This window comes from Mastigoproctus giganteus, chromosome 10 (genome assembly GCF_048544385.1).
Source record: "Mastigoproctus giganteus isolate SK-2022 chromosome 10, ASM4854438v1, whole genome shotgun sequence".
Lineage (NCBI taxonomy): Eukaryota > Metazoa > Arthropoda > Arachnida > Uropygi > Thelyphonidae > Mastigoproctus > Mastigoproctus giganteus.
The window spans coordinates 41,635,742-41,662,695 of NC_143584.1; the positions used below are offsets into that span (position 1 = coordinate 41,635,742).

A 26,954-nucleotide genomic window follows, 5' to 3' on the forward strand; every position below is an offset into this window, starting at 1 on the left:
TGGTACTCAGGTGCATTCTATAATAGTCCTGGAGACAATATATTTGTCTTTATAGTAATATTTATGAATTTGTTAACTATATTAGAAATTTTTATAAAACAATAAATGACACATTTTATACTGTAAGTTTCTGGTACTTTGTAATCTACATAAGTGTCTTTGTATTTTACATAAGTGGCTGATATAACTGGCAGTTGTATTTTATACAACACATTAAAAATATATTTGAAAATTTTCTTTTAATTATTCTCAAATACATTAATAACTCTACTTTTCCCTCTTAAAATTTAAATTTGGATGGTGGAGTACAAAGTTTCTTGGAACTATGGCATTTCAAAAAATTAACAAAATGAGCTGTATAAAATTTACACATACAGTGCCATTGTTCACCCTAAATAAACTATACACTATAATCAAACTGATCACTGTACAATGCGAATGTAAAAAATCCACTGAACAGAAAATCATGGCAATATTTAGCTTTTAGACAACATATCTTCCTCGGGATTTATCTTGGTTGCCACAGTATTCATTATATACAAGTTTAGCCAAAAAGAGATGAAAAACTACAATTAAAAAGGCAATTGAAACCCAGAACAGAGCAGGCAAACCACCCAATTGATGTCCATGCCTGTGCAAAGCTATGATATGATGTTCATGTGCAGGAGCTGTAAAGATAAATGAAACTTTAATAAAATCAAATTTTTAACATTAATCATCTTTCTTGATATCATACACTATCAAACAATGGAACAACTCATTACAAGAAGGTACGGTAAAAATTTCAGAGCTGCAAGGCTCAATAACTTCCATGATTTTTCAATATATTAAAAAAAGTAAGAGATTACCTCAATCTTTTTCGTGGAATACTTCCAGTCAATTCTCTCTAAATGTAACGAATAAAATAAGATGAAAAAAAAATGAATTAATGAATTCCCTCACTCATAGAGATATGACCAAATTCAATGCACAACAGAATTGAAATGTTACTGTTTTGTTATTTGGTTTTTAGGAGCATTAGCAACTAAGGCCATATTGCTCCAGGATATGCGGTGGTCATTCCCTGACCTTTCCGCATCCTCCGTATTTGGTGGTGATGGGCTCGAACCCCGGTCTAATCAAGAAGCGTGTGCTATGCACTGCTGCTCCTTCCCACCTGGCTATGGAGGCGCCTACAGAATTTAAAGCCGAGAGCCCTAACCTGACCCCGAAACGCATCAAACCATCGCAGCAAGACCATGAGTGTGAGAAGACATTGTCTGAATAAATAAATTAAAACCGATTCCGATAATAAATAATTAAAATCACTATTAAAATCACGATTAAAAATGATTAAAATCACAATTAAAATTTGGATGAACACTCAAATTAAACGAAATGCACAGCTGTTTCCTTTCCTTAAGCAGACCACATGAAAAAGATTGAGGTAATCTCTTACTTTTTTTAATATAAAGAAGGTACAGGTAGAATGTCTGAAATATGGATATTTTTGAGATTCTTTTTATTCTCTCTTTTTTTTTTAAAGCAAAGATGGATCATATCAGTTTGATGCAAAACTGTCAAATAATTGGCTGTCCACATTTGATTATATTAAACAAGGTTTAACTTATGTTTTCAAAAACTCTTTTGGTAACTTCATTATCTGTGCATTTCTTTTTGTTCAACTTTAAGTAAACATCCTATGACAGGGGTGGCAAATCTTTTTAAGGTTGCGTGCCCTCAGAATTTTATGTGTGCTCCTTGGAAGGTGATATTCAAGACATTTCTTGAATAATCACACAATTTTGTCAGCCACTCCAACTTCAAACAAATCACTGCATGAACACAGCTATTTACTACTAAAAAGAATAAACACACGAGGTATAATAGGCTTGATTGGTAATTCACTACAAGAATATCAGTGATATATCACCATATTTTTCTGTAGTAGTAAAAAACTACAGCAGTAGTGTAAATGGCATTGATTTAATTGTATCTCATATTGTGACTACCTTCACATAATGAGTTACCATGTATTGCACTACCGCGAATAAGTAATGCTTCACCGAATTGAAAAGACTATTGTTATTTATTCTCAGGGGATACCACCACCACCACCACCACCACCCAGATGGCATCATTTTAAGGCTTGTTGGCCTATCATTGGTGGGCGGGTAGGTACCCCAGTGTTGCAATCATGCCAACCCAGTTGTAACGTGTAAATCTACAATATGAGAGATGCCAGTTGGTGTGCATAGTAATAATATTAAAAAGAATAAATGCACAAGACGTAATAGGCTATGGATTCTATTACAAGGCATAATAGGATACTTCACAACTGGGTTGGCAAGACTGCAACACCGGGGTACCTACTTGCCCAACGACAATAGGCCAACAAGCCTTGAAATGGTGCAATCAGGGTGGTGGTATCCCAAGAGGATAAGTAATAATAGTCTTCTCCACTGGTGAAGCGTTACTTATTCGAGGAAGTGCAAGACATGGTAACTCGTTGTGAAGGTACAATATGAGACACAATTAAATCGATGCCATTTACACTACTTCTATAGTTTTTTACTACTACTACGGAAAAATATGGTTAACAGATATTTATTGAAAGGTGTGATGTCACTACATGTGTGGCAGAGAGAACGGGCATGCGTAGGTCATGACTCCTGAAGTGATGTTGTTTTGAAATTTTTTGAGATGCTCTGAATTCTGTGCCCAAAAAATTTGTACGCATGCCAAAGGTTCGCCATCCGTCCTATGATCTTACTCTTGACAGAAACTCTTTTGAGTGCCAAATGAACTCTGCAATTTGCCAAATTAATTAATTAAAGTTATTATTTTATTTTTGAAAAATTGCATATAAACAAAGCTCTACCTTCACAATATGTAAAAACACTTGTTAAAATTTGCTGTGAAATGTATACTGTGACCAGTTCACCTATCAACCGAAGTGAGGCTTCCTGATGTTTCTCTATAGGTGCTCTCACTAATTAATAATGGTATTTCTTAATAATTGCCAATAATTGTAGTTGTACTATAATTATATTATATACAATAACATTTCAGTATTATATTATACATAATTAAAAAATATATTATAACTGTTGTTGTTAATAAAAAAAAAAAAAAAACCTATGAATATACTGGTGGAGGTGCTTCTGTTTTATTTTATATTTTTAAGGATTTTTACAAACAGGTTAATTTTATACAAAAATAATAAAAATACGCAAAAACAGAAATATCAATGGTTATATCATCTCTTTCTTGCTTTCTTGATGATTTCCTTCTATTTCTGACTCTCTCTCTCTCTCAGTGTAATGTGGGAATTTTTTTGGCTGGTGTAGCATAAGCCTCAGGCTTCCCTGCACCATATGGCTGCTAATAATAATAATAATAATAATAATAATATTCTCTTGTCAAGCAAAGATGGCTGCAAGCCGGTTTTCTTATACACTAGACTGGGTTAGAGCTATGCCATTACAAATATTGAGGAAGCAATATTTGTAATGTGCTTGTGCCAAGAGGGATTAGAAGTCAGGGTAATCTCCAAAAGAGATATATCATCTTGCCTACAAATCGGAGTGTCACCAAAGATAAGCATAGGAGCAAAAGAATCCTTTTTGTGAGATATAAGACAGGACTGCATTTTAGAAGGATTGAAATCAACTAAGTTGTCTTTGCCCCATTGAAGAATTACCTGGAGATTGGCATTTAAGGAATTGGTAGCAGATATTTCAGAAGTTGAAGCTGATTGAGCAGGGCAAGGTTTCTAAAAATGGAAAGTGGAATGCAATGTGCTATCATCAGCAAAACTATGGATAGGATTTCTGGTCAATGGAAGAAGGTCATTAATATACAGGAGGAAAAGAGTGGGAGAAATAACTGAACCTTTGGGGGGGGGGACACCAGCATTAGTGGAGAAGTTAGAAGACAGAGAGCCATCTACCATCACCTCCAGTGAGTGGTCAGAGAGAAAACTGGATAACTAATTACAAAAAACAGTTGGCAAACCACAAGATGGAAGCTTGTTTAGAAGACCTTTATGCAAAACACGATTGAAAGCCTTTGAGATGTCAAGAGCAACTGCTTGTGTTTCATCAAACTTTTCCATTGAATTTGTCCATAAATGGGTAACATAAGCCAGAATATCACCAGTGGATTGACACTGATTGTTTAGTTTAAAAGTTTGTGGTTAATTGATTTCTATATTACTTTATAAAGAGTAGAAGTAATTGCAATGGAACAATAATTGGATGGGAGGGATTTGTCACCCTTTTTAGGAAATGGCTGGATATCAGCAAATTTCCAAGCAGAAGGAAAAACATCTGGAATAAGAAAGTGAAAAAGGTGGCAAAGAACAGGAGAAAGTTCAGGAGCATAGGTTTTGAGAACAAACGGAGAAATACCATCAGGACCTGCAACTTTCTTAACATTAAGATTCGTCAAAGTCCTTCTGACATCCTTTTGAGGGAAGACCACAGGAGGCAATGAATGGAGTGTGTTGGGAATGGTCGGAGGTGTTTTACCAAAACGAGTGGAAGAAAATTGGGAAGCTAGCAGGTCAGCTTTATCCTTGGCTGAAGTGACAATAGAACCATCTGGTTTTGACAGAGGTGGGAGCAGAAATGGGCAAAAGTTGCAGCCAATAATTTTGGCAAGAGACCAGATTGCTCGGCTTCCAATAGGACATGAAGCAAGTTTTCTATTCTTAGCCTGTTCAAAATCTAGTTTGGACTGATTAATAACTGCTTTACAATTGTTGCGAGCTTTCGTGTAGGTAGAAAATGAAGATTCGCCAAAATTCTTCTGACATCCTTTTGACAGAAGATCACAGGAGGCATCAAATGGAGTGTGTTGGGAATGATGGGAGGTGTTTTACCAAGATCATTAACACAACAGTTGGAAGAAAAATGGGATGCTAGCAGGTCAGCTTTATCCTTGGCTAAAGTGACAATAGAACCATCTGGTTTTGACAGAGGTGGCAGCCAATGGACCAAGGTGTTATCAAGAATTTGAAAATGCACTACCGAAGGCGCATGCTGATAAAAATTATACTGAGAACAGAATGCAACCAACTGTTATATTCTGTTATAGATTTGTGGATGTCCATATCAAAGTTGGTGAAAGTGTGGAGTCAAGATATGACAGAAACAACGATTAAGAATTATTTCGCAAAAGCAGGTTTTGCTAAAATGCCAATTAACAGCCAGTAAATCAGATAGGATTATAATGGGGGATTTTAACTTCCCAGATATTGACTGGAACTTGTAGATTGGTCACTCACACACTAGCAAGACTTTTGTGGATTTATTGGATGACTGTTTTCTTCAGCAACATGTCTGAGAGACAACCAAAGGGTATAATACTCTTGATCTGATTATCAGCAGTGATTCATGCGTTAAGAATCTGCATATAAAGGAACCACTAAGTGGCAGGGATCACAGTGTACTGTTGTGGGATTTACTTAAAGATGTAATTACCATCAGGGGTAATGGGAAGGGTTTTTGTTTTCTTAATGATGACTACAGGGGTCTCAGACAGTTTTTAAATTCTATACAGTGGGATCAACTGATGATGTTCCCAATGCTGAATTCCAAACGGGAGGCCTTCAGCAAATTAATCTTGGAGGGTACTAGGCTTTTCATACCAACTAAGAAATACTGTTCAAGGTTTGGGCCTAAATGGATATCAGATGAATTAATGCGCCTCATGGCAGAAAAGAAAAATGCATGGGATGCATATAAATTATCAGTTGACACAGAAGGCTGTGGCAGATATAAGCTTGTCTGTAATCAAGTCACAAAGGAGATTAGGCAGGCAAAAGGCATATTTGGAGAAATCTTTGGCAAAGGAAGCAAAGAAAAACGGCAAAGTGTTTTTTACTTATGTAAACTCTAGAAGGAAAGGGATGAATCAGATTAGTCCACTTAACTCAGATGGTTTGATTATTGATGATCATACTCAGGTAGCTGATAAACTGAATGAGTATTTTGCATCTACATTGACACATGAGGTATTCAAGGAGGGGAATGCCAGACGTTATCAAATTCTAACAGGGAGCTCCATAATAATTGAGAACAAAGTGGAGGAGAAATTTTGAAGTTAAACATAAGGAAGGCACCTGGAGTGGATGGTTAGTTATTTGGTTTTTAGGAGCATTAGCAACTAAGGCCAAATTGCTCTGGGGATAAGCGGTGGTCATTCCCTGACCTTTCCACATCCTCCATATTTGGTGGGTATGGGCTCGAACCCCGGTCTAATCAAGAAGTGCATGCTACAAACTGCTGCTCCTGCCCACCTGGCTACGGAGGCGCCTTCCTTGGACTCTGGGGAGGTTCCCATCGACTGGAGATGTGCAAATGTGTCCCCAATTCACAAAGGGGGATCAAAGGATGACACGAGTAATTACAGACCTGTTAGTTTGATTTCTGTTTCAGGGAAAATAATGGAGTCACTAGTTAAGGAAGCGATGCAGGATCACCTACACAAGACTGCAGTTATAGTTCAGACACAGCATGGGGTCATTAAGGGGAAGTCTTGTCTGACAAATTTAATTGGATACTATGATGTGGTGACAAAGGAACTGGATGCGAAGAATAATTCTGATATCATATAGTTGGATTTTAGGAAAGATTTTTATACTGTGGAACACAGAAGACTACTGTACAAATTGGAGCGGTATGGCATTAAGGGAAAGTTTTTATAATGAATAACAGGTTGGTTGATTGGGAGAAGAGAGAAAGTGGTTATCGATGGACACTGCTCTTCATGGACCAATGTTATTAGTGGAGTCCCTCTGGGTTCGGTGTTGGGCCCATTGTTGTTTTTGGTATTTATCAATGATATTGACGAAGGTATATCAGACTTAATGTCCAAGTTTACAGACAATACGAAGGTTGGTAGGGTTGTTAATGACAGTACGCTACTGCAACAGGATCTAGAAAAGTTGAGCAGATGGGATGAGATGTGCAACTGAAGTTTTACATTGACAAATGCAAAGTACTGCATATGGGTAGCAATAACTTCAGAGTAATGTACCAAATGTGTTGTACTACACTCAGGGTAGTGGAGAATGAAAAAGATCAGGGGTAATTGTGCAGTCAGATATGAAGTTTTCTGAACAGTGCAAAAAAGGCTGCAAGAGTAGCTCATGGTGTCTTCTCAATGATATATAGGAATTCTGCTAGGAGAGATAAGGGGGTGATTGTCATCTTGTATAAGCCAATGGTCAAGCCACACCTCAAGTACTGTATACAGGTCTGGAATCGTCATTTTATGAATGATGTAGAGCTGCTGGAACTAGTACAAAGAAGAGCAACAAGATTGGTGAGTGGAACAAAAGGCTGGTGTTACCAAGAAAGGCTTTAGTTTTGCAAATTGCATTTTATGGAGACTAGGCACCTGCGAGGTGATCCAATTGAGGTGAATAAGGCCTTGAATGGATTTAGCAAGCTCAATGCTAATGGGATTCCTCCTCTTGCTTAGATTACTCACTTGAGGGGGCATAAATTCAAATTGAGGAAAAACAATTGTAGAACAGAAGTGCAGAAATTCGTCTTTAGCCAGCGGGTGGTTTATAGTTGGAACAAACTTCCATGTGTCATAGTGGAGGTTAGCAACTTATTTGGATTCTTCTTTGATATTAAAGATCTTTTTAGAAATGAAGATTTGAATATTGTTCGTCAAAAATGTAATATATTTGGAAAATTTTATGACATGGATGTAGTAGGTTCAGAGTTCCTTAATGAAATATGAGACTGCAAAATGCTTTTTGAGCCCCACGTAATCTCTACACCCAATACTTGTAAGGAACTTTTATTTTTTATCGTAAGTTATGGAGAAGATGTGTTTCCAAATTTACAAATTTCATTGCAAATTCTTCTTGCCATTGGTGTTTCCACTGTCAGCTGTGAAACCTCATTAAGCAAGTTGAAAATGATTCAATCTTACCTTTGGGCATCAAGGGGACAGGATCAGATTAGTAACTTACCCTTCTGAGTACAGAAAGGGAAACATCTGAAAAGGATGATTTTGATGATGTCATCAATAAGTTTGCAGAAGTGAAGGCAAGGAAAATTAACTTACATTGAAAATATTTATGTAATTCATTAGAAGTACCTATGATTTTTGTTGTCTTTAGTTCACCACATTGTAAAAATTCAAGTAGTTAATATGTAATGGTCATCATTTCATAGACCCTTCGTGTTCGAAACGTTAACGATTTCACTGCATATTTTTTGATCAGTTTTAATTTGTAAATAAATTAAGTTTATTTTATACCAAAATTGCTCTTTTCTCTAATAAAAATATACAACTTTGTTTTTTAATCATTTCATATTATTTTCCAGAATACGGCAGCCCTGGGATAGTAAAATTAAATTGACTAAAGATGCCAAAACACTAAATTGAATGAATAAAACCCATGAAATCACTTTGCACTGAAATGGACATATATATGGCTTATAATTATCTATCACATTCACATCACATTATCAGACTCAGGGGTGCCAGGAAGACATGTTGCCCCTGGGTGTGGATGACCCTAGCTATGCCTCTGCTTAGAGAGGAGCAGTTCAAAATGAAAAAGAGCTGGGGGTAACTATGCAGTCAGATATGAAGTTTTCTGAGTAGTGCAGACAGGCTTCCAGGACAGCTCATGGAGTTTTGTGAATGATGTATAGAAACTTTCTAGCAGGGATAAGGAGGTGATTATCCTTCTATATAAGGCAATGGTTAGGCTGTATCTTGAGTACTGCATACAGTTCTGTTGGCCTCACTTTAGGAATGATGCAGATTTTCTGGAATGGATGATGAAAATATTTATGTAATGTATTAGAAGTACCTATGATTTTTTGGTGTCTTTAGTTCACCACATTTGGAGATTAGTCACCTGCAAGGTTATCTGCTTGAGGTGTGTAAGGCTTTGGATGGATTAAAAAAGCTCAATGATGATGACACTCTTCCTCTTGTTGAGACTACTCACATGAGGGGGCATAAATCAAAATTGAGGAAGGATGGTTGCAGGATAGATGTGTGGAAATTTGCCTTCAACCAGTAGGTGGTTTTTTTGTTGGAACAAGTTTACATCAAGCGAATAGCTTGAATAAATTCAATGAAGAACTAGATAAACTATTGCAGGTGATGCAGAAAGTTTTGTCCCTTTGGCCAATGCTTTAATAAGCTTGCTTTCTTGCATAATTTTCTAATACTAATAAGTAATCTGATATAATTTTTTTTTCCTGACCAGAAGTGTTTTTCCAAATCATATATGGTTTTTGCAATTTGTGAAATGATATGATTTTCCTGTGTTTCTATAAAAATGGTCCAAAAGTTTTAGCTGTTTAATCTGCTTCATTAATAGTTGTAACTTTTAGTTGTACATCTTCTTCAGCTTCTTGTTCTTTATCTCCATTTTTCTCTGATATTTGATTCTTCACTTTGTCATGAACCATAACAGAAGTATCTAAACATTCTGATTTAGCATTAGCATTAGTAGAGGCATTTGATGCAAGAAAGCAAGCTTATGCAGCATCAGCAAAAAAAAAAAAAAAAACCCACTTCCACTTCACCCCTCTGTTCGTTCAAAATACCTGTCCAGCTGAGCCTTAAACTTATTTAGGCTATCAACCTCCACCACAAGGGATGGAAGTCTGTTCCACCAACCAACCACCCGCTGGCTAAAGGCAAATTTCCGCACGTCTATCCTACATCTGTCTTTCCTCAATTTGAATTTATGCCCTCTCAGGTGATTTTTCTGAGTTAGAGGAAGAATCCCATCAGCATTGAGCATGCTTAAACCATTCAAGGCTTTATACACCTCTATCAGATCACCTCGCTGGTGCCTAGTCTCCAGACACTGTAATTTGCAAAACTTAAGCCTTTCTTCGTAAGAGCACCCCTTTGTTCCATTCACTAATCTTGTTGCCCTTCTCTGTACTCGTTCCAGCAGCTCTACATCTTTCTTGAAATGAGGCCTCCAGACCTGTATACAGTACTCTAGGTGTGGCCTGACCTTTGCCTTATACAATGGAATAATCACCTCCTTATCCCTGCTGGAAAAAGTCCTGTATATCATTGACAATACTCCATGAGCTACTCTTGCAGCCCGTCTGCACTGCTCAGAGAACTTCATATCTGCCTGCACAACCACCCCCAGGTCCCTTTCATTCTCTACCACTGTCAGTGTAGTACCACAGAGTTGATACGTTGCTCTGGGGTTGCTGTTTCCCATGTGTAGTACTTTACATTTGTCAATGTTAAACTTCATTTGCCACCTCTCAGCCCATCTGCTCAACCTTTCCAGATCCTGTTGCAGCAGCATAGTGTCAGTAGTGTCCTTGACAACCCTGCCAACCTTTGTGTCGTCTGCAAACTTGGACATTAAGCTTGATATACCATCATCAATATCATTTATAAATACAGAAAACAATAATGGACCCAACACTGAGCCCTGAGGGACTCCATTAATAACATTAGTCCACGATGAGCAGTGTCCATTGATTACCACTCTCTGTCTTCTCCCCCTCAACCACCCCTTTATCCATAGCAGCAATTTGCCTCCAATGTCACACTGCTCCAATTTGTGTAGCAGTCTTCCATGTGCAACAGTATCAAAAGCCTTTCTAAGATCCAAGTATATAATATCAAAGTTATTCCCTGCATCCAGTTCTTTTGTGACTGCATCATAGTATCCAATCAAGTTGGTCAGGCAAGCCTTCCCCTTAACAAAACCATGCTGTGTCTGAGCTATAACTGAAGTCTTGTCTAAATGATCCTGCAGTGCTTCTTTAACCAGTGCCTCCATTAATTTTCCTGGAACAGAAGTTAAGCTCACAGGTCTATAATTATTTGTGTCAGCCTTTGATCCTCCTTTGTGAATTGGGGTCACATTTGCACATTTCCAGTCTATGGGTACCTCCCCTGAGTCCAAGGAAGCTCTCATAATTATGGCTAAGGATTTAAATCCATGTGATTTATTTTGCAACTCCATTGTGATAAAGAGACATCTTTCTTGTTAGTTTCTGTTCTAAATCTTGCATGGTGAAAAGCATTACAATGGTTTTCTCAGATATATGTTCCATGCCTTTTCTACTGAATCTAGTAATGTTCTTGTGTGGATTTTTAAAAATAAAAATTTTGATCATCAGTTTTCAAAATGCTTGTTGTGTTTTCTTGAAGAAATACAAGTGTTATTTATTTATTTATTTTTTATTTTGCTTTTGTCTCCTATGTGTGCCACAACAAAAGAAGTAGAATTTTCTGATCATTTCTCTGTAATTTACGATCCCACCAAAGCAGCTCACATTCAAACAAGGCCGACGCCACCCAATCTTTTTTTATTTAAAGTATTTGATAGTATGAACCAGAGCTCAATATGTTCTATGTTGATATCAATATTTGAAAAATAATAAGAGAAGTTTACCTCAATATAGTACGTAGAACACTTCTGTATGATACTCTCAAGAAATTACAATGAAAAAAAAAAAAAAACTTACATTAGAGTAACAAATTATTAAAAATCAATTTAACACAATTAAAAATAAGAAAATTAATTAAAAGAATTTAACGGAAAAATGGTTTTTCTCGAACTTTCTCTTCCTTTTTTGAGAAAAAGGAAGGAAAATCATTTGCAATTTTTTCGTTAAATTCTTTTAATTAAAAATTTTTTCTTAATTTTCTTATTTTTAATTGTGTTAAACTGATTTTTAATTATTTGTTACTCTATGTAAGATTTTCGATTTTTTCATTTTAATTTCTGGAGAGTATCACACGGAAGTGTTCTATGTACTATATTGAGGTAAACTTCTCTCATTATTTTACAAATTATTTAAAGTACACGGAATAGGTAATTTTTCAATGTTTTTGAAACAATGTGGATTTTAGATCTTCCAAGACAAACTTTTCTTTCTTATCTGTTCCATTCAAATTTTGACAAATGTAGGTTTTTGTCATACAATCTCTTGTATGTTTACTCATGCACATTTTTCATTCTTGAATTTCTATGTTCATTTATTTTAAAAAAGCATTCTATTTTATATGCATTAAAAATGACTCTGTCCACCTATCCTTGCACTTTGGCTATACTGTATTTAACCATTCCAGAACAGTTCTATTGTTCACATTTTTTTGTTTCCTGTTACTTTTTAAGTTGTGATGCAACTAACTTAAATAGAGCTCTATTTAAGTTGTGATGCAACTTAAATAGAGCTATCTAACAAGTGGAACACACAGAGTTCTCAATGAATTCCAAATAATTTGGCAAAATGTGTGGCTTTAATTATTAAAAATGGACCGCTTAACATGACATTTTTGCTCCTTTGCTGTTTAAACCAATTTTAAAGAGCCTCGCTGACATCAGAATATTTGTGATTAGCCATGCATTTCATTTTGTTATAGCTCTTTCCAAATAACATTATAATTTTTTGTTTTGAATTCCAAATTGTGTGCAATGTTCATTTCAATAAGTTAAATTCACAAGAAAACAATGCATTTCTTCTCCCCATTCTCTCTTTCTATAATAACTCATTTTATCCCCACAATTAAAATTTTAGAGTGCTGTTCATTTGAAAACTACTGAACTGTCAATGTCTTGTTGTTTGTTATTTGGTTTTTAGGAGCATTAGCAACTAAGGCCATACTGCTCCGGGGGATATACGGTGGTCATTCCCTGACCTTTCTGCGTCCTCAGTATTTGGTGGGCATGGGCTTGAACCCCGGTCTAATCAAGAAGCGTGTGCTACGCACTGCTGCTCTTGCCCACCTGGCTACGGAGGTGCCTGTCAACATCTTAATCTCTACAACAGAGCAGAGGATAACTACATGTTTGTTATTTGGTTTTTAGGAGCATTAGCAACTAAGGCCATATTTCTCCGGGGATATGCGGTGGTCATTCCTTTCCGCATCCTCTGTATTTGGTGGTCACGGGCTCGAACCCCGGTCTAATCAAGAAGCATGTGCTACGCACTGCTGCTCCTGCCCAGCTGGCTACAGAGGCGCCTGTCAACGTCTTAATCTCTACAACAGAACAGAGGATAACTACATGTTTGTTTGTTTGTTACTTGGTTTTTAGGAGCATTAGCAACTAAGGCCATATTGCTCTGGGGATTTGCGGTGGTCATTCCCTGACCTTTCCGCATCCTCCATATTTGGTGGGCACGGGCTTGAACCCCGGTCTAAATCAAGAAGCGTGTGCTATGCACTGCTGCTCTTGTCCACCTGGCTACGGAGGCGCCGTAACTACATGTGGGTGATATTAAATGCATGAGAGTTTACTCTTTGAATTTTTGTAAGTAAACTCTTGAGATTATCAGTTTCTTTAGAGTAAACACACTCCCATAATGAGGCAATGTTCGAAAACAAACCAATTTGCAGTAGTGCTAAACAGGCCACAAGAAATGGCTTGGTTTCATGCAGACATACAGCATCAATAAAGAGCAATGATCTGCAAGCATCACCATCTATGCTTGTAGATTTTGGTTTTGACCGACACAAGGAATCATATGCTTAGTGCTTTCTTTACAGTTTAATGTGCAATGTGATAAAATATCACAATGTAAAACTTTAAAATAAAGCAGAAATAACTGAATTAAAATGTAGACTAGTTGCAACACAAATTTTACTGTAATATGCCACTATGTGAAATGTGAAAGATGATTAAAAAAAGGGGGATCAATTTATGAGGCAAATATGAACATATTGCTGGTTAGTTCACTGGAAGGTTACCAGAATTTATCTTTATTGATATATTTTAATATTTTCTTGGCGCAGTATAACTTTAGCCGTTTTTGCGCCAATAAAATCAAAATCAAAATCAAACTCAATTCACTGGAAAGTTTGATGTTACAGTGAGGTATGCAGGTTTTGAAATGGTGTTGTAACAAAAATAAAGTGGCACGATCTATATGGAGATTTTTCTTAACTGAATTAACTGATGTTACAGATGAGTTGTCATTATTTCTGATGTTGCTTTTAACCGAGTTGGATGTGTGCAAGAGAGCGTGCACACACACATGTATATATATATATATGAGGGGGGGGTATCAAAAAGTTTGTATCCTTACCTAGAAATAATAGCCCTAGAAAGGTGAAACTTCACAGGAACTTGAATCCTTTTTTATGTGCTCTCCATGTATAGTAACACACTTCTCCCATCTATGGATCAATTGTCTAATGGCTTGATCATAGAAGTCCACACTTTTTTTGCCTGAAACCATGATTCCACTTCATTGATGATTTCCTGACACAACGTTCTTTAGTCTACGGTCATATTGGTACACCCAGCATTCGTCATTTATCACCAACCAATCAAAAAAGTTCTCAACATCCGCATTACACAATCCAACAGTTGGTGAGAACATTGCATTTGACATTGCTCATCTTGCCTTTGCTCACTGATGATGCAAAGGCATCATCAAGCTTGGGACCCATCATGCGGAGACCTTAGACATGTGCAGAAGGTCATGTAAAATGCTGTGGGCAGACCCATAACTAATTCCCACTCCATTTGGGATGAAATGAATTGTCACATGTTTGTCACTCAGCACCAGCTGCTTAAGAGAAGGAAGGCCATCAACATCCACTGTCTGCAGATGTTGATGGCCTTTCTTCCTTGGCTCGTCAAAGACAATTGTACGACCGCACTGGAACTCCCGTTTCCACTTTTTTAGTGTCATAGGATGGACAATTCTGCCCATATGCAGCTTTCATTTCTTCGTAAATTTCCTGAGCTTTCTTGACCTGCAAATGCAGGAACTTGATCACTGTTCCATACTCCACTTTGTCAACCACAGCATCCTTCCTCAGATTCCGGGCCCCACATCTGGTGTACAATCACCTACGGGAATGAAATTTCACATGTTAGTTACTGAATATGATGTAGACAACTTATATTAAAAACGGCACCTTCCTACTGATGTGTTATCTAGGTCAAGGTAAGAACTTTTTGATACCCCCTTATACATATGATTTTCTATATATGAGTTCCTATATATATATATATATCCAAAGCAGTCAAGCATTCTATTACTATCAATCTGAAGAACTTAATTTATATAATGCATATCCATAACCATAATATGGTTATTATTATTATTTATTAACTAATTTTTAACATTAGATAAGTTATTTTATAGATTTCATTTAAGCAATGTATGAGTGCTAATAACAATTTTGTGTTGGTGAGTGCTGTAGAGAAAACCTGTTTCATTTTCTTTTAAAATATCTTTTCTCATATCTTTAAAACTAAAAAAGCTTTCTGCTTGAATATCATTATTATATAAATACAGCATAAAAATATTCAAAAGCTTTTATAATTATATCCTCATTCACCTCCTTAAAAAATAGAATTTTGGTCTTTGGTGTTTCTGTGGCCAGCCAAAACATAAATTCATTTACTTCAGAGATATTGGTTATGCTTTTTTTTTTTTTTTTTCCTATAACATCTGAGGAGGTGAATGAATTTTTGAGCCCTGGTCATAACAATCTATAACTTTGTAAAGTATACCTTCAGCTACTTCTTTCACATGGATGGTATGCTTCAGCTCCTCCATGTGCTGTTTATCAGATGTAATATAGAGAATAGCAGTGAGAGGATCAGTTAGTTTCACTGGAAATTGGACAGGCTGGGATCTAAAGAAACATAAATACAATATAAGTATATATCATTCTATTCTACAATGAACAGAAATTACCAACCACAAAATGAAATTTTATCAAAGAACTGAAGGATTAAAATGCTGACTCAGCAACCCCATAACTTCGAAACCCATAAAAATAACTCAAAATTTATCACCAAAACAAACTTTAAACTTTCAATTTAGAGACTGAAAGAAGGGAATTATGATAATGGTGTTGCCAGAGTGCTATCTCTCAAGTAATAGCCAAAATAAAATGGAGCAATCAATAATTTTATTTAGGATAAAATGTAGCAATCAATTTTAATTTATTCTCGCTCACCAAACAGGATTAGAGGGCCTGACACAGGGAAACTATTTCAGCACATTACTGGAAAGCTGAAAAAAATCTGATTGTATGCTTTTGATATAAATAAACTTCAGGCCTCAAAAATCAGAAAATTTCTCTTTTTGTTGACCACCGCTCTAGACATCCAAATGAGATAGGCACACATAAGGGCAACATACCACTTACTCATATATGTACTGCCACAAGCCACGAATGAAGGAATTATTGAAGTACTGAAGCAGTGATACTGAAAGAAATTATCTGTGACCAAAAAAGTTGGTGCAGTTTTCAAGGTTAATATTTTGGAAAAAATTTAATTAATTAAAATTAATTCAAAAATTAAATTGGCGATTATCTGCTGATGCACTTCAAAAGTACAAGTGACACTGAATCAGTTGGTGCCTAGCAAGTGTGAAGTGCTGTTTGGTAAAATAGTGAAAGTTGACAAAAAATGATAGCTTCAATTACAGTTATTCAAGCATGTTTATGAGAATAAACTATGCACAAATGCTATAAAAGCAAACCATAAGGTATGTACACATTTGGAGAAGAAACAGTGAGTGAACACAGCCAAAAAACTGTTCAGGACATTCAAATCAGGTGACAAATTATTTGATAACACATCTCGTGAGGAATGACTGCTTCCAATGATGATAAACTGAAGGTTCAAGGAGTAATTAGATTAAACTCTTCATTTGCATCAATGGGAAAGGTGTACAAATTGGGTTCTATATAAACCATAAACTCATAAATCTGATATAACAAACGCCAGAGACTCAATTTTCTTGTTGCTACTTTTGTATCACAATAATGAGTCATATTTGAATTGTTCATTTATGTGCAAAGAAAAACAGTTTATGACAGCAACAACAAATGATCATATCATTGTTTATCAGCCTGAAAACCCGTATAGCTAACATCGAAGCCCCACTTCCCGAACAGATTTTGCTAAGCGTCTGGTGGAACACCTCATCCTTGACTGCCAAGCTAGTTTAAGAAAAAAAATTCCCCAGAGGCCAAAAACTATTTAGCACATAATTTGATTAGTAATTCTAAAATAAATATTGCAATGTCAGTGTTGTCGTTTTTTTCACTTCAAATATAAAAAAAAAAAAATATTTTTTTTGTGTTGCATATATGCGGCCAACTTGGCCCAGTAGGTTACTTTATTTCTTGAGAAGCTGTGTCGGCCACATATGTGTGACGCTATTATGGCATACATACGAAGCTATTGTATGCTATAATAGGCATGCTATTATAGTATACATATGTCATTTCATATGTATACTATAATAGCATGCCAAGCGCTGCAGTAAAACTAATTGTAATAAAATAAACTCTCAATGTCGCAATAAGTTTGTAAGTATTGTTAGAGATTTTGTGAAAACAGGTTCGCTAGCACACTGTATTATCCATCATATTGTATTGTGTTTTTCCACAAGTTTGTACAAGTGTGTTAAACTTCTCACAGACACACCGCTGTCTAGGTTTTTCAGAAGTTCAACTTTATCTGTTATGGACAATGTACAGTGTTTGCGCTTTATACCATGACAAGCACTTCCTTTATGCATTGGAACCACGGCTGGGGCTAAATGTGAGCAGGTTATAATAATAAATGTAGAAAAACAAGTAAGAATGAATTGCCAGTGTTTATGAGTTCACACCAACAGCTGATGCTGCAACCAACGCCACCAAAACAGTAGCAGGTCAGTGTACCGACCCAGGAAATTTGAAATTACGTTTGCAGACACTATGTCCAAATTAGCAGTGGAACCGGATTACTGTGGCCGCATTAGTGATGGTCGACCTGTAATATATTGATTAACTGAGAAAATAAAGTGAAACTGAGTTAAGGATGTTTAATTAAAAAGTTCAAAGACTTTTCTTAATCTGATCAGAACTGCTTTGTAATAGGCTTGGTTTAGTTTGGATAATTCCAATTTTTTTTTTTTTTTATGAAAATCCCAAACATGAGAGAACCTATAGTACTTGTTATTTATTTGTTGTTGTTATTTGGTTTTAGGAGCATTAGCAACTAAGGCCATATTGCTCTGGGGATATGTGGTGGTTCATTCCCAGACCTTTCTGCATCCTCCGTATTTGGTAGTCACGGGCTTGAACCCCGGTCTAATCAAGAAGCGTGTGCTACACACTGCTGCTCCTACCTACCTGGCTACGGCAGCACCTTCCTATAGTACTTAGTACTGTGCATGGGTTGGAGGTTGAGAAGATGAAAAAAGATATTTGTTGACATTAGACTTTAACTTCTGTGGGCTGTAGTTTTCAGGAAATACGTATGAAGGAAGGCTGTTCCAGAAAATGGCAGTTGAGTGAATAATTGAGGAAGATGAAAAGTTGATTCTGTGAGTTTGAAGTTGGGCAGTAAATGGATGTTGGCCGGTGGCAGCACGCGTTTGGACTGTTTTGAAAGAGAGAGTGGGAATTATAGAAGCCAATTTAGAAGAACAGTGCCCATGGAAGTAGAAAAGGCATGCAGCAGAAACAGTACATTTATGAGACAGAGTGGAGAGACTCTGTTAGAGATGAGTCATTAATTAACCTAACTGTTCTCTTCTGAATGGAATCTAGAAGTCTGAGAGAGGTTTTGGGAGTGCCGCCCCAGATGTGGGATCAATATTCCATGGCAGGGCACATTTGCGATTTGTACAGAGTAAACAGCTGTTTGGAAGAAAAGTAACGGCGAGAGCAAAAGAGAAAAGTTTTTTAGCTGCAGAGGAAGCAATATTTGTAATGTGCTTGTGCCAAGAGAGATAAGAAGTCAGGGTAATCCCCAAAAGAGATACTGTATTTCCCCATTTTTAAGACACACCTTAATTTTGAGGCCCGAAATTTGAAAAAAAAAAAAAAAAAAAAAAAAAATGTATTACATAAAGTTATTGAACTCAAGTTTTATTCATCATAAAATTCACACAACTCTTCACTGTCAAAACTCCCATCCATTAGCTTGTCCTTATCTGTGTCTGATGACGAATCACTGTCTTCATATACTGCCTCGTCCTCAGTTCCATCAATGGCATTTGAAATGCCACACTTCTTAAATGACTTGATAACGATCTCAATCTTGATATTATCCCAGGATCTTTTCACCCAGGTACAAACGTCTCCTATAGTTGGTTTCTTCACTCTTCCTGCTGGTGTCAAATTGTCCCCAGAAGACTTCATCCATTGGTTCCATTCATCTCTCACGGCAGCTTTGAAGGGTTTGTTAATGCTGACATCAAGTGGTTGGAGCTGGGATGTCAAGCCTCCAGGTATGATGGCAAGTTTTGTTTTTTGCTCTGCAGCAATATTTTTGTATTTTTTGTTATGTGTGCCCTGAACTGATCAAGCACCAATAGGGCAGGTTTGTGTAAGAGCCCACCTGGTCTCCTGCTCCAAACTTTCTCAAACCAGATCTTCATCCCATCCTGATCCATCCAACCCTTGTCACGAACGTGAACAATCAAGACCACAGGAAGCATTGAATGGAGCGTGTTGGGAATGGTGGGAGGTGTTTTACCAAGATCATTAATACATGAGTTGGAATAAAAATGGGATGCTAGCAAGTCAGCTTTATCCTGGGCTAAAGTGACAATAGAACCATCTGGTTTTGATAGAGGTGGGAGCAGAGATGGGGAAAAGTTGTGGCCAATAGTTTTGGCAAGTGGCAAGCTTCTTGCTCTACCATTAGGGCAAGAAGGTTAGGAATAGCCATGAGATAAAGGCTCCATTGGAAGAGACAATCACCAAGTTGTGATCTGAGGTGCCTAAAGGACCACTCACTTCGACCATGTACTTAGAAGGGTTGTTTGTAAAAAAAAAAAAAAGATCAAGCATGTTGGCTGTATAGTTAGGATGGACTGGTATTCTGGCAGGTAAATGAACAATCTGTTCAAGGTCATTAGTAATTGTAAAAGTCTCAGCATCTCGATCAGCTGGGTCTGTGTGACTAGAAAATGGAAGCCAGTTGGAGTTCTGACATTAAAATCACCAAGAAAAATTACCTCACTGACTGTTAGGAAAGTTGGACTGGAGAAAGTGAAGTTGCAAAGAGAGGAAGTCAAAGAGTTCCAAGTAATTAGTGGAGTTGGGAGAATGGAATATTGGAACGGACATATGCACAAATACTACCTTTGAGGCAAAAGGAACCATACAGTGAATAATTTGAATCAACCAATAACTGAAATTCTGTCAGAAAAAGTACATGGGGTTTGGCAGACTGTAAGTGGAAATGTACATTATTGAGATTAGAACTGAGACCACTTGGATTTGTGAAATGAACTAGGAAGTGTTTGGGAGGGTTAGATCTTTTCACAGATAAGTTTGCTCTATTAATTTGACAATTCATGGTGTATTCAATAGTAAGAAAAAGTAGGGGGGCCATGCTGTATGAAGTAATGAAATTTTTGGATATGGCATACACATGGTAAGAATATACCCAGAACCTTGATAATAATGTAGTCTCGACAATGGCCCCCTGCATACACACTACTTGGACTACCTGCAGTCACTATCTGGCAGAGCAGAGGCAGCAAAAAAATAAGATTCTAATAAGATTATACATTAGCTGATCTGGAAGCCTCCTAGAGAGTTACCAATAGGTTCGGTTTGGTGTACTAACTAGCAGCTGACCTGCAAACACGATTTAAAACTGTACCCTCAAAATGTAAGGAAGTTTGGATCTCGCTATGGTGTTCATCTTAACCTCAAAAGACATCAATCGTACTGCATGATGGAAGAGATGGGAAAGGGCTAACCGGAATTTAGCTATGGAGACTAAAGATTGGTTCCACCACTTCAGGCCTCCAATAAGCAAAGTGGTGGTATTGCACCAGTTGATGAGAGTCATCTACCACCTAGTATTGCCTGGTAACACAGAGAGGCAGCATTCCTCTGTGTGGTATGGGTGCCACACCATGACCCCTGCTTACGTTGGTTTATACCTGGGTGGTCACCCACAGTGTGCTTCAGCATGGGTGTTATACCCAGGATTACTAACAGTCCCACCATCATGAAAGTGCAAGCAGAGGATGTGGCTGTCACAGACTGTCCGGACATCGCCGAAATTGGGTCCACTTGATTTGACCATCACCCAAATATCAGTTCCACCAGCGTTTTAGACTCCCAGATAGCAAGCACAGCTTGTCTGGCATATCTGAGAGAATGTCTGCAACAACCTCAAGGTCCTTGAGGTTGTTGCAAAGAGATAATGATATCCATAACATAGACAACACATCATATGCCTTCCTCGCTAAATAAATTCATGATGAACCGTAAATGGTGAAAAACAACAAGAAACACTGTTTTCACATTTCATTGAGCCTGGTGTACTTTTTTGGATGAGGACAGTTGGATGACTTTCAATGGAATGATGGGAACTTTATTTTTCTCTAGCTACACAACCATGTATTAGTAGCATATCCAATTCTGCTTTGAACTTTATCAAGCTATTCAACTTAAACACTGATCTTCTATGTTAAACTTCATGAGATCCAGATTTCTGTAACTCCCAAGATTTTGTATTTGTGCCTCCTGGTTCTTTTCTTTTGTCAGTGAAAATATACTTTTCTATTTCTTTAGTTCATTCATACTTTTATCATCCCTTTCTAGATGTTCTGTTTTTCTTTGAGTGTGGCCTCTGAACCAGAACACAATATTCTAAATGTGGTCTCACAATCATCTTACACAAAGAGATTATGATATCCATAACATAGATAACACGTCATATGCCTTCCTAGACATCTATTAACAATGTGTCAAAAATTTCACATTTGACTGAATCAAAAATGGAAAACCTCTAAGTCTTTTACATCCTGGACCCCTTTTAACTCCATTCCCCTACCTTGTAAGTAACTCCTGAATTTCTATTCCCTAGGTTCAAAAACTTACATTTAGAAACATTATACTTAATTTTCCATTTTTCAGACTATTTGTGCAACAGTCTAAATCAATGGTTCCCAAACTGTTTTTGCTGGCAACCCTATGTTTTTATTTTTTCACTCCTCGCGGCCATAATTCTTACCATGACAAACTAAAATGCAGGCTGTATAAGCTTATTCCTGCAACTAGCATTAAATAAATTTTACTTTATGCAGAGACTTTTTTTTATCTGTGTATAAAATATATTAAAGTTATATATTTAAATAACTATAACCTTTCACTTCTCATTAAAAAAAAAAAAAAAAAAAAAAAAAAAAAAAAGGGAAAGGAAAACATACATGATGAAAATTAGTACAGTGATTAGCATTAGATAAAAATTTTTTTTTTATTAATCATTGTCATTGTCTTCAGTAGCTAGCATGATGCTATTTCATTTTGCTTATGAGCTCTTGAAGTTTTGGTTTGAAGTTGGCGCATTGCAAATCATGCTGATAATCCATATGATTTCTTGATTGCAACAAGATTTGAAAATCTTTGTTCTCAAAAGTATGTCATTGGGGAAAGGTAGAAGAGCCCTTTCAGCTTCCTGAAATAGATAGGCTTATCCTTGAGCTGTGCTCAAAATTCTGAAAGAGAAAGGTTTTCAAAAAAGTTCCTTTTGCACTTGGTTTTCTTGGAGATCTAAAAGCTTTTCTTGAAATCCTGGTATATCTTCTTCAATGTCACTAACCTTCAGAGAAAATACATTTCTGACCCAACTATATTGTTGAAGGTTGATATTTTCTGGTATATATATATATATATATATATATATATATATATTAATTTCTTCCTGAAGATTCTTCAAATGACTCTGAAAAACAGAATGAATGTGTCACAAAGTGATATCTGTGATGAATCTTCCAGCATCAAACTTAATTCTGGGAAGGCAGCTGTTTTTCCTTTTATTTTTTCTTTCCAGAGGCCAAGCATTTTTGTAAAAGAAGCAATAATTTCACTGATGTCAACTATGGTTTTATTTTGGCCCTGCATCTCTAAATTTAGTTTATTCAAGTGAGTAAAGATGTAAGCTAAGTATGCCAACTCTATCAGCCAAGCAGAATCCTCGAATTTTTCTGACAAGGAATGCTTCTTCTCTGCTAGGAAAACTTCTACTTCAGTTCTCAATTCAAGAACTTGTTTCAGGATCATGTCTCGAGAAAGCCAATAGACTTCAAGTGAAACAACACATTCTGGTAATGTGATCCCATTTCTTCTGACTTTTTATGGAAAATGTGTGAATTCAAAGAGTAGGCCTTTTATAAAATTCAAGATAAGGATAGCATCATTAAGAACTATGTGTAGCTCTGACTGCAACCATTGGGAAACCACATTTTCCTGATATATAAAAAAAAAAAACAGTGAATTGTGATAACATCAGGATTTTCTAACTTAATCTACCTGCAAATCCTATACAACTTTAGCATTAGCATTAGTAGAGGCATTTGATGCAAGAAAGCAAGCTTATGCAGCATCAGCCAAAAAAAAAAAATAATAAAAAAAAATAAAAAATAAAAAATAACCACTTCCACTTCACCCCTCTGTTCGTTCGAAATACCTGTCCAGCTGAGCCTTAAACTTATTTAGGTTATCAACTTCCACGACAAGGGATGGAAGTCTATTCCACCAACCAACCAACTTCCACGACAAGGGATGGAAGTCTATTCCACCAACCAACCACCCGCTGGCTAAAGGCATATTTCCTCACGTCTATCCTACATCTGTCCTTTCTCAATTTGAATTTATGCCCTCTCAGGTGATTATTCTGAGCAAGAGGAAGAATCCCATCAGCATTGAGCATGCTCAAACCATTCAAGGCTTTTTACACCTCTATCAGATCACCTCGCCGGTGCCTAGTCTCCAGACACTGTAATTTACAAAATTAAGCCTTTCTTTGTAAGAGCACCCCTTTGTTCCATTCACTAATCTTGTTGCCCTTCTCTGTACTCGTTCCAGCATCTCTACATCCTTCTTGAAATGAGGCCTCTGGACCTGTATACAGTACTCTAGTTGTGGTCTGACCATTGCTTCATACAAGGGAATAATCACCTCCTTTTCCCTGCTAGAAAAATTCCTATATATCATCGACAATACACCATGAGCTACTCTTGCAGCCCGTCTGCACTGCCCAGAAAACTTCATATCTGCCTGCACAACCACCCCCAGGTCCCTTTCATTCTCTACCACAGTCAGTTAGTACCACAGAGTTGATACGTTGCTCTGGGGTTGCTGTTTCCCATATGTAGTACTTTACATTTGTCAATGTTCAACTTCATTTGCCATCTCTCAGCCCATCTTCTCAACCTTTCCAGATCCTGTTGCAGTAGCATAGTGTCAGTAGTGTCCTTGACAACCCTGCCAACCTTCGTATCGTCTGCAAACTTGGACATTAAGCTTAATATACCATCATCAATATCATTTATAAATACAGAAAACAATAATGGACCCAATACTGAACCCTGAGGGACTCCACTAATAACATTAGTCCACGATGAGCAGTGTCCATTGATTATTGATTACCACTCTCTGTCTTCTCCCCCTCAACCACCCCTTTATCCATAGCAGCAATTTGCCTCCAATGCCCCGCTGCTCCAATTTGTGCAGCAGTCTTCCATGTGCAACAGTATCAAAAGCCTTTCTAAGATCCAAGTATATAATATCAAAGTTATTCCCTGCATCCAGTTCTTTTGTGACTGCATCATAGTATCCAATCAAATTGGTCAGGCAAGACTTCCCCTTAACAAAACCATGCTGTGTCTGAGCTATAACTGAAGTTTTGTCTAGATGATCCTGCAGTGCTTCTTTAACCAGTGCCTCCATTAATTTTCCAGGAACAGAAGTTAAACTAACAGGTCTATAATTACTTGTGTCGCCCTTTGATCCTCCTTTGTGAACTGGGGTCACATTTGCACATCTCCAGTCCATGGGTACTTCCCCTGAGTCCAAGGAAGCCTCGCATAATTATGGCTAAGGGTTTGCTTACTTCCTTTGCTGCCTCCTTTAATATAACTGGATAGATCCCATCCACCCCAGGTGCCTTTCTTGTGTTTATCTTCAACAATTTCTCCTCCACTTTACTCTCAGTTATTACAAGATTCTCTAGCTTACTTGCCAGAGTTGAATACACCGCTGGCATTCCCCTCGCTGAATAACTCCTCATGTGTGAATGTCGATGCAAAATATTGATTCAGTTTGTTAGCTACCTGAGCAGGATCATCAACAGCTGACCCGTCGATATCAAGTGGACCAATCTGATTCATCCCCTTCCTTCCTTCTAGAGTTTACATAAGTAAAGAACTCTTTGCTGTTTTTCTTTGCATCCCTTGCCAAAGATTTCTCGTAATCTGTCTTCGCCTGCCTAACCTCCTTTGTAATGCCTTTAGCCAGGCGTTACAAAGGAGGTTAGGCAGGCGAATAAAACTTCCTTCATAGACAGAGCTCCATCAGTGAATACAGTTCAACTAGTCAATGCAATGTTCCTTGAGAAAACCATTCACCATATTAAAAATGTCTTCTCCAGTGGTGGCCATTGATATGGCCAAGCAGAAGAGAAATTCCTCTACAAAGACACCCTCTCCCATACTTCACGAAAACTATGATTTGAGGATCATTTGCAATGTCAATGGTTTCATTGATCTGGAATGAAAATTTCTCAGCTTTTTTCAGAGTCACAACTAGTTGTGCCAAAATGTCCTCTGATATGAGATAAATTCGTTGTTTAATAGTATTATTGGAACTGCTTCTAGTTTTTTCTGTATCTGCTCCATACAGTTTTCATCACCATTGCTATTGCATATAGCAATATGCTATGCCACATCAAAGTATGCCAAGGAAGTTTTCTCTATAAAAAAGGACTGAACTCGATGGGGCATTGATCTGACTTTTTTACTTGTTTTTCTTTATCTTTTCAATAGCTGAGTGGTTTACCAAAGAGATTAGGATGAACCAAAGACAAATGGCATTCATTTTTTTAAATTTTATTTTACAGATTCAGTTGCCAGTATTTGCAGGCATTGAACACATTGGGATCAGACATTTCCAGATTGTTCTCGCAGCTCTGTGAAGCTGTTTATTCTGGCTTATACTGTAATTTTCGCTGGGAGTCATTGTTGTTATTTGGTTTTTAGGAGCATTAGCAACTAAGGCCATATTGCTGCTCTGTGATATGCGGTGGTCATTCCCTGACCTTTCCACATCCTCCGTATTTGGTGGTCATGGGCTCGAACCCCGGTCTAATCAAGAAGCGTGTGCTACGCACTGCTGCTTCTTCCCACCTGGCTACGGAGACACTTCGCTGGGAGTCATTGTGTTTGGGGTTAAAAGGTCACCTAAACAAAGAAAAAAATTGACAACACCATATTTTGAAAAAAATATATATATATATATATAATTATTAAATTTATAATAATTTAAAACTTTTTTTTGTTAAAAATGAAAAAACTCATATTTATTCCCAAAAAATTACCACAATTTTTAAAGTAAAACATTTTTAAAATTATTTTGGTTTGATTGGGACTTGTTTAAATAATTTTATTTTGTTTTATTTTTGAATTATTTGAAACTACTTGAAATTATTTGAAAACAAATATTTGAATTTGTTTTCAAATAACTGAATTTTAAAACTTTTAGATTAAAAATTTTACCTTTTATTGATTTCTATACTATAATATTCTATTTTATTATGGTATAGAAATTCCTTGAGATTCGAGAAAGAAACACAAAAGTTGAATTCTTGAGACAGAATTCATATATTGCTCATACAGTGTACATGCAAAAGCATATATGAGCTACACTCACAATGTTAATACAGGCATGCACACACAAAACTATGCCAGTACCAGCACCATAGTACATCTTAGCATACATCTTATTCTTGCTTAGTTTTATAGTTCTTCACATCTTCTAATTTGGATTCCTGAGTTTAATTATACAGGTAACCCTCGTATAACACGATAGTTAGGTTCCTATAGAATCACATGTAGTGAAACCATGTTATACGGGACTAAGAACCAATACAAAAAGGGGGTTATGTTTCAAAAGCTAACAAAAATACATAATTTTTTTAAAACTATTGGAAAAAAATTAGTAAT

At 36.8% G+C, this 26,954-nt stretch overlaps 1 protein-coding gene across 3 annotated transcripts in view; it reads right to left on the bottom strand.

Annotated features, from left to right (window-relative positions):
* Nucleotides 1–281: 281 nt before the first annotated feature.
* LOC150078999 (uncharacterized protein KIAA2013 homolog) overlaps nt 282–26,954 on the bottom strand; it is a 349,674-nt gene continuing 323,001 nt past the window's right edge. For all 3 annotated transcript variants that reach the window (XM_090382754.1, XM_090382753.1, XM_090382752.1), the window contains exons 15-16: nt 15,488–15,612; nt 282–668 (exon numbers count right to left, since the gene is read on the bottom strand). In XM_090382754.1, coding sequence (XP_090238880.1) covers nt 484–668; nt 15,488–15,612 — 310 coding nt within the window. In that variant the 3' untranslated portion in view covers nt 282–483. The remainder of the gene's footprint in view (nt 669–15,487; nt 15,613–26,954) is intronic.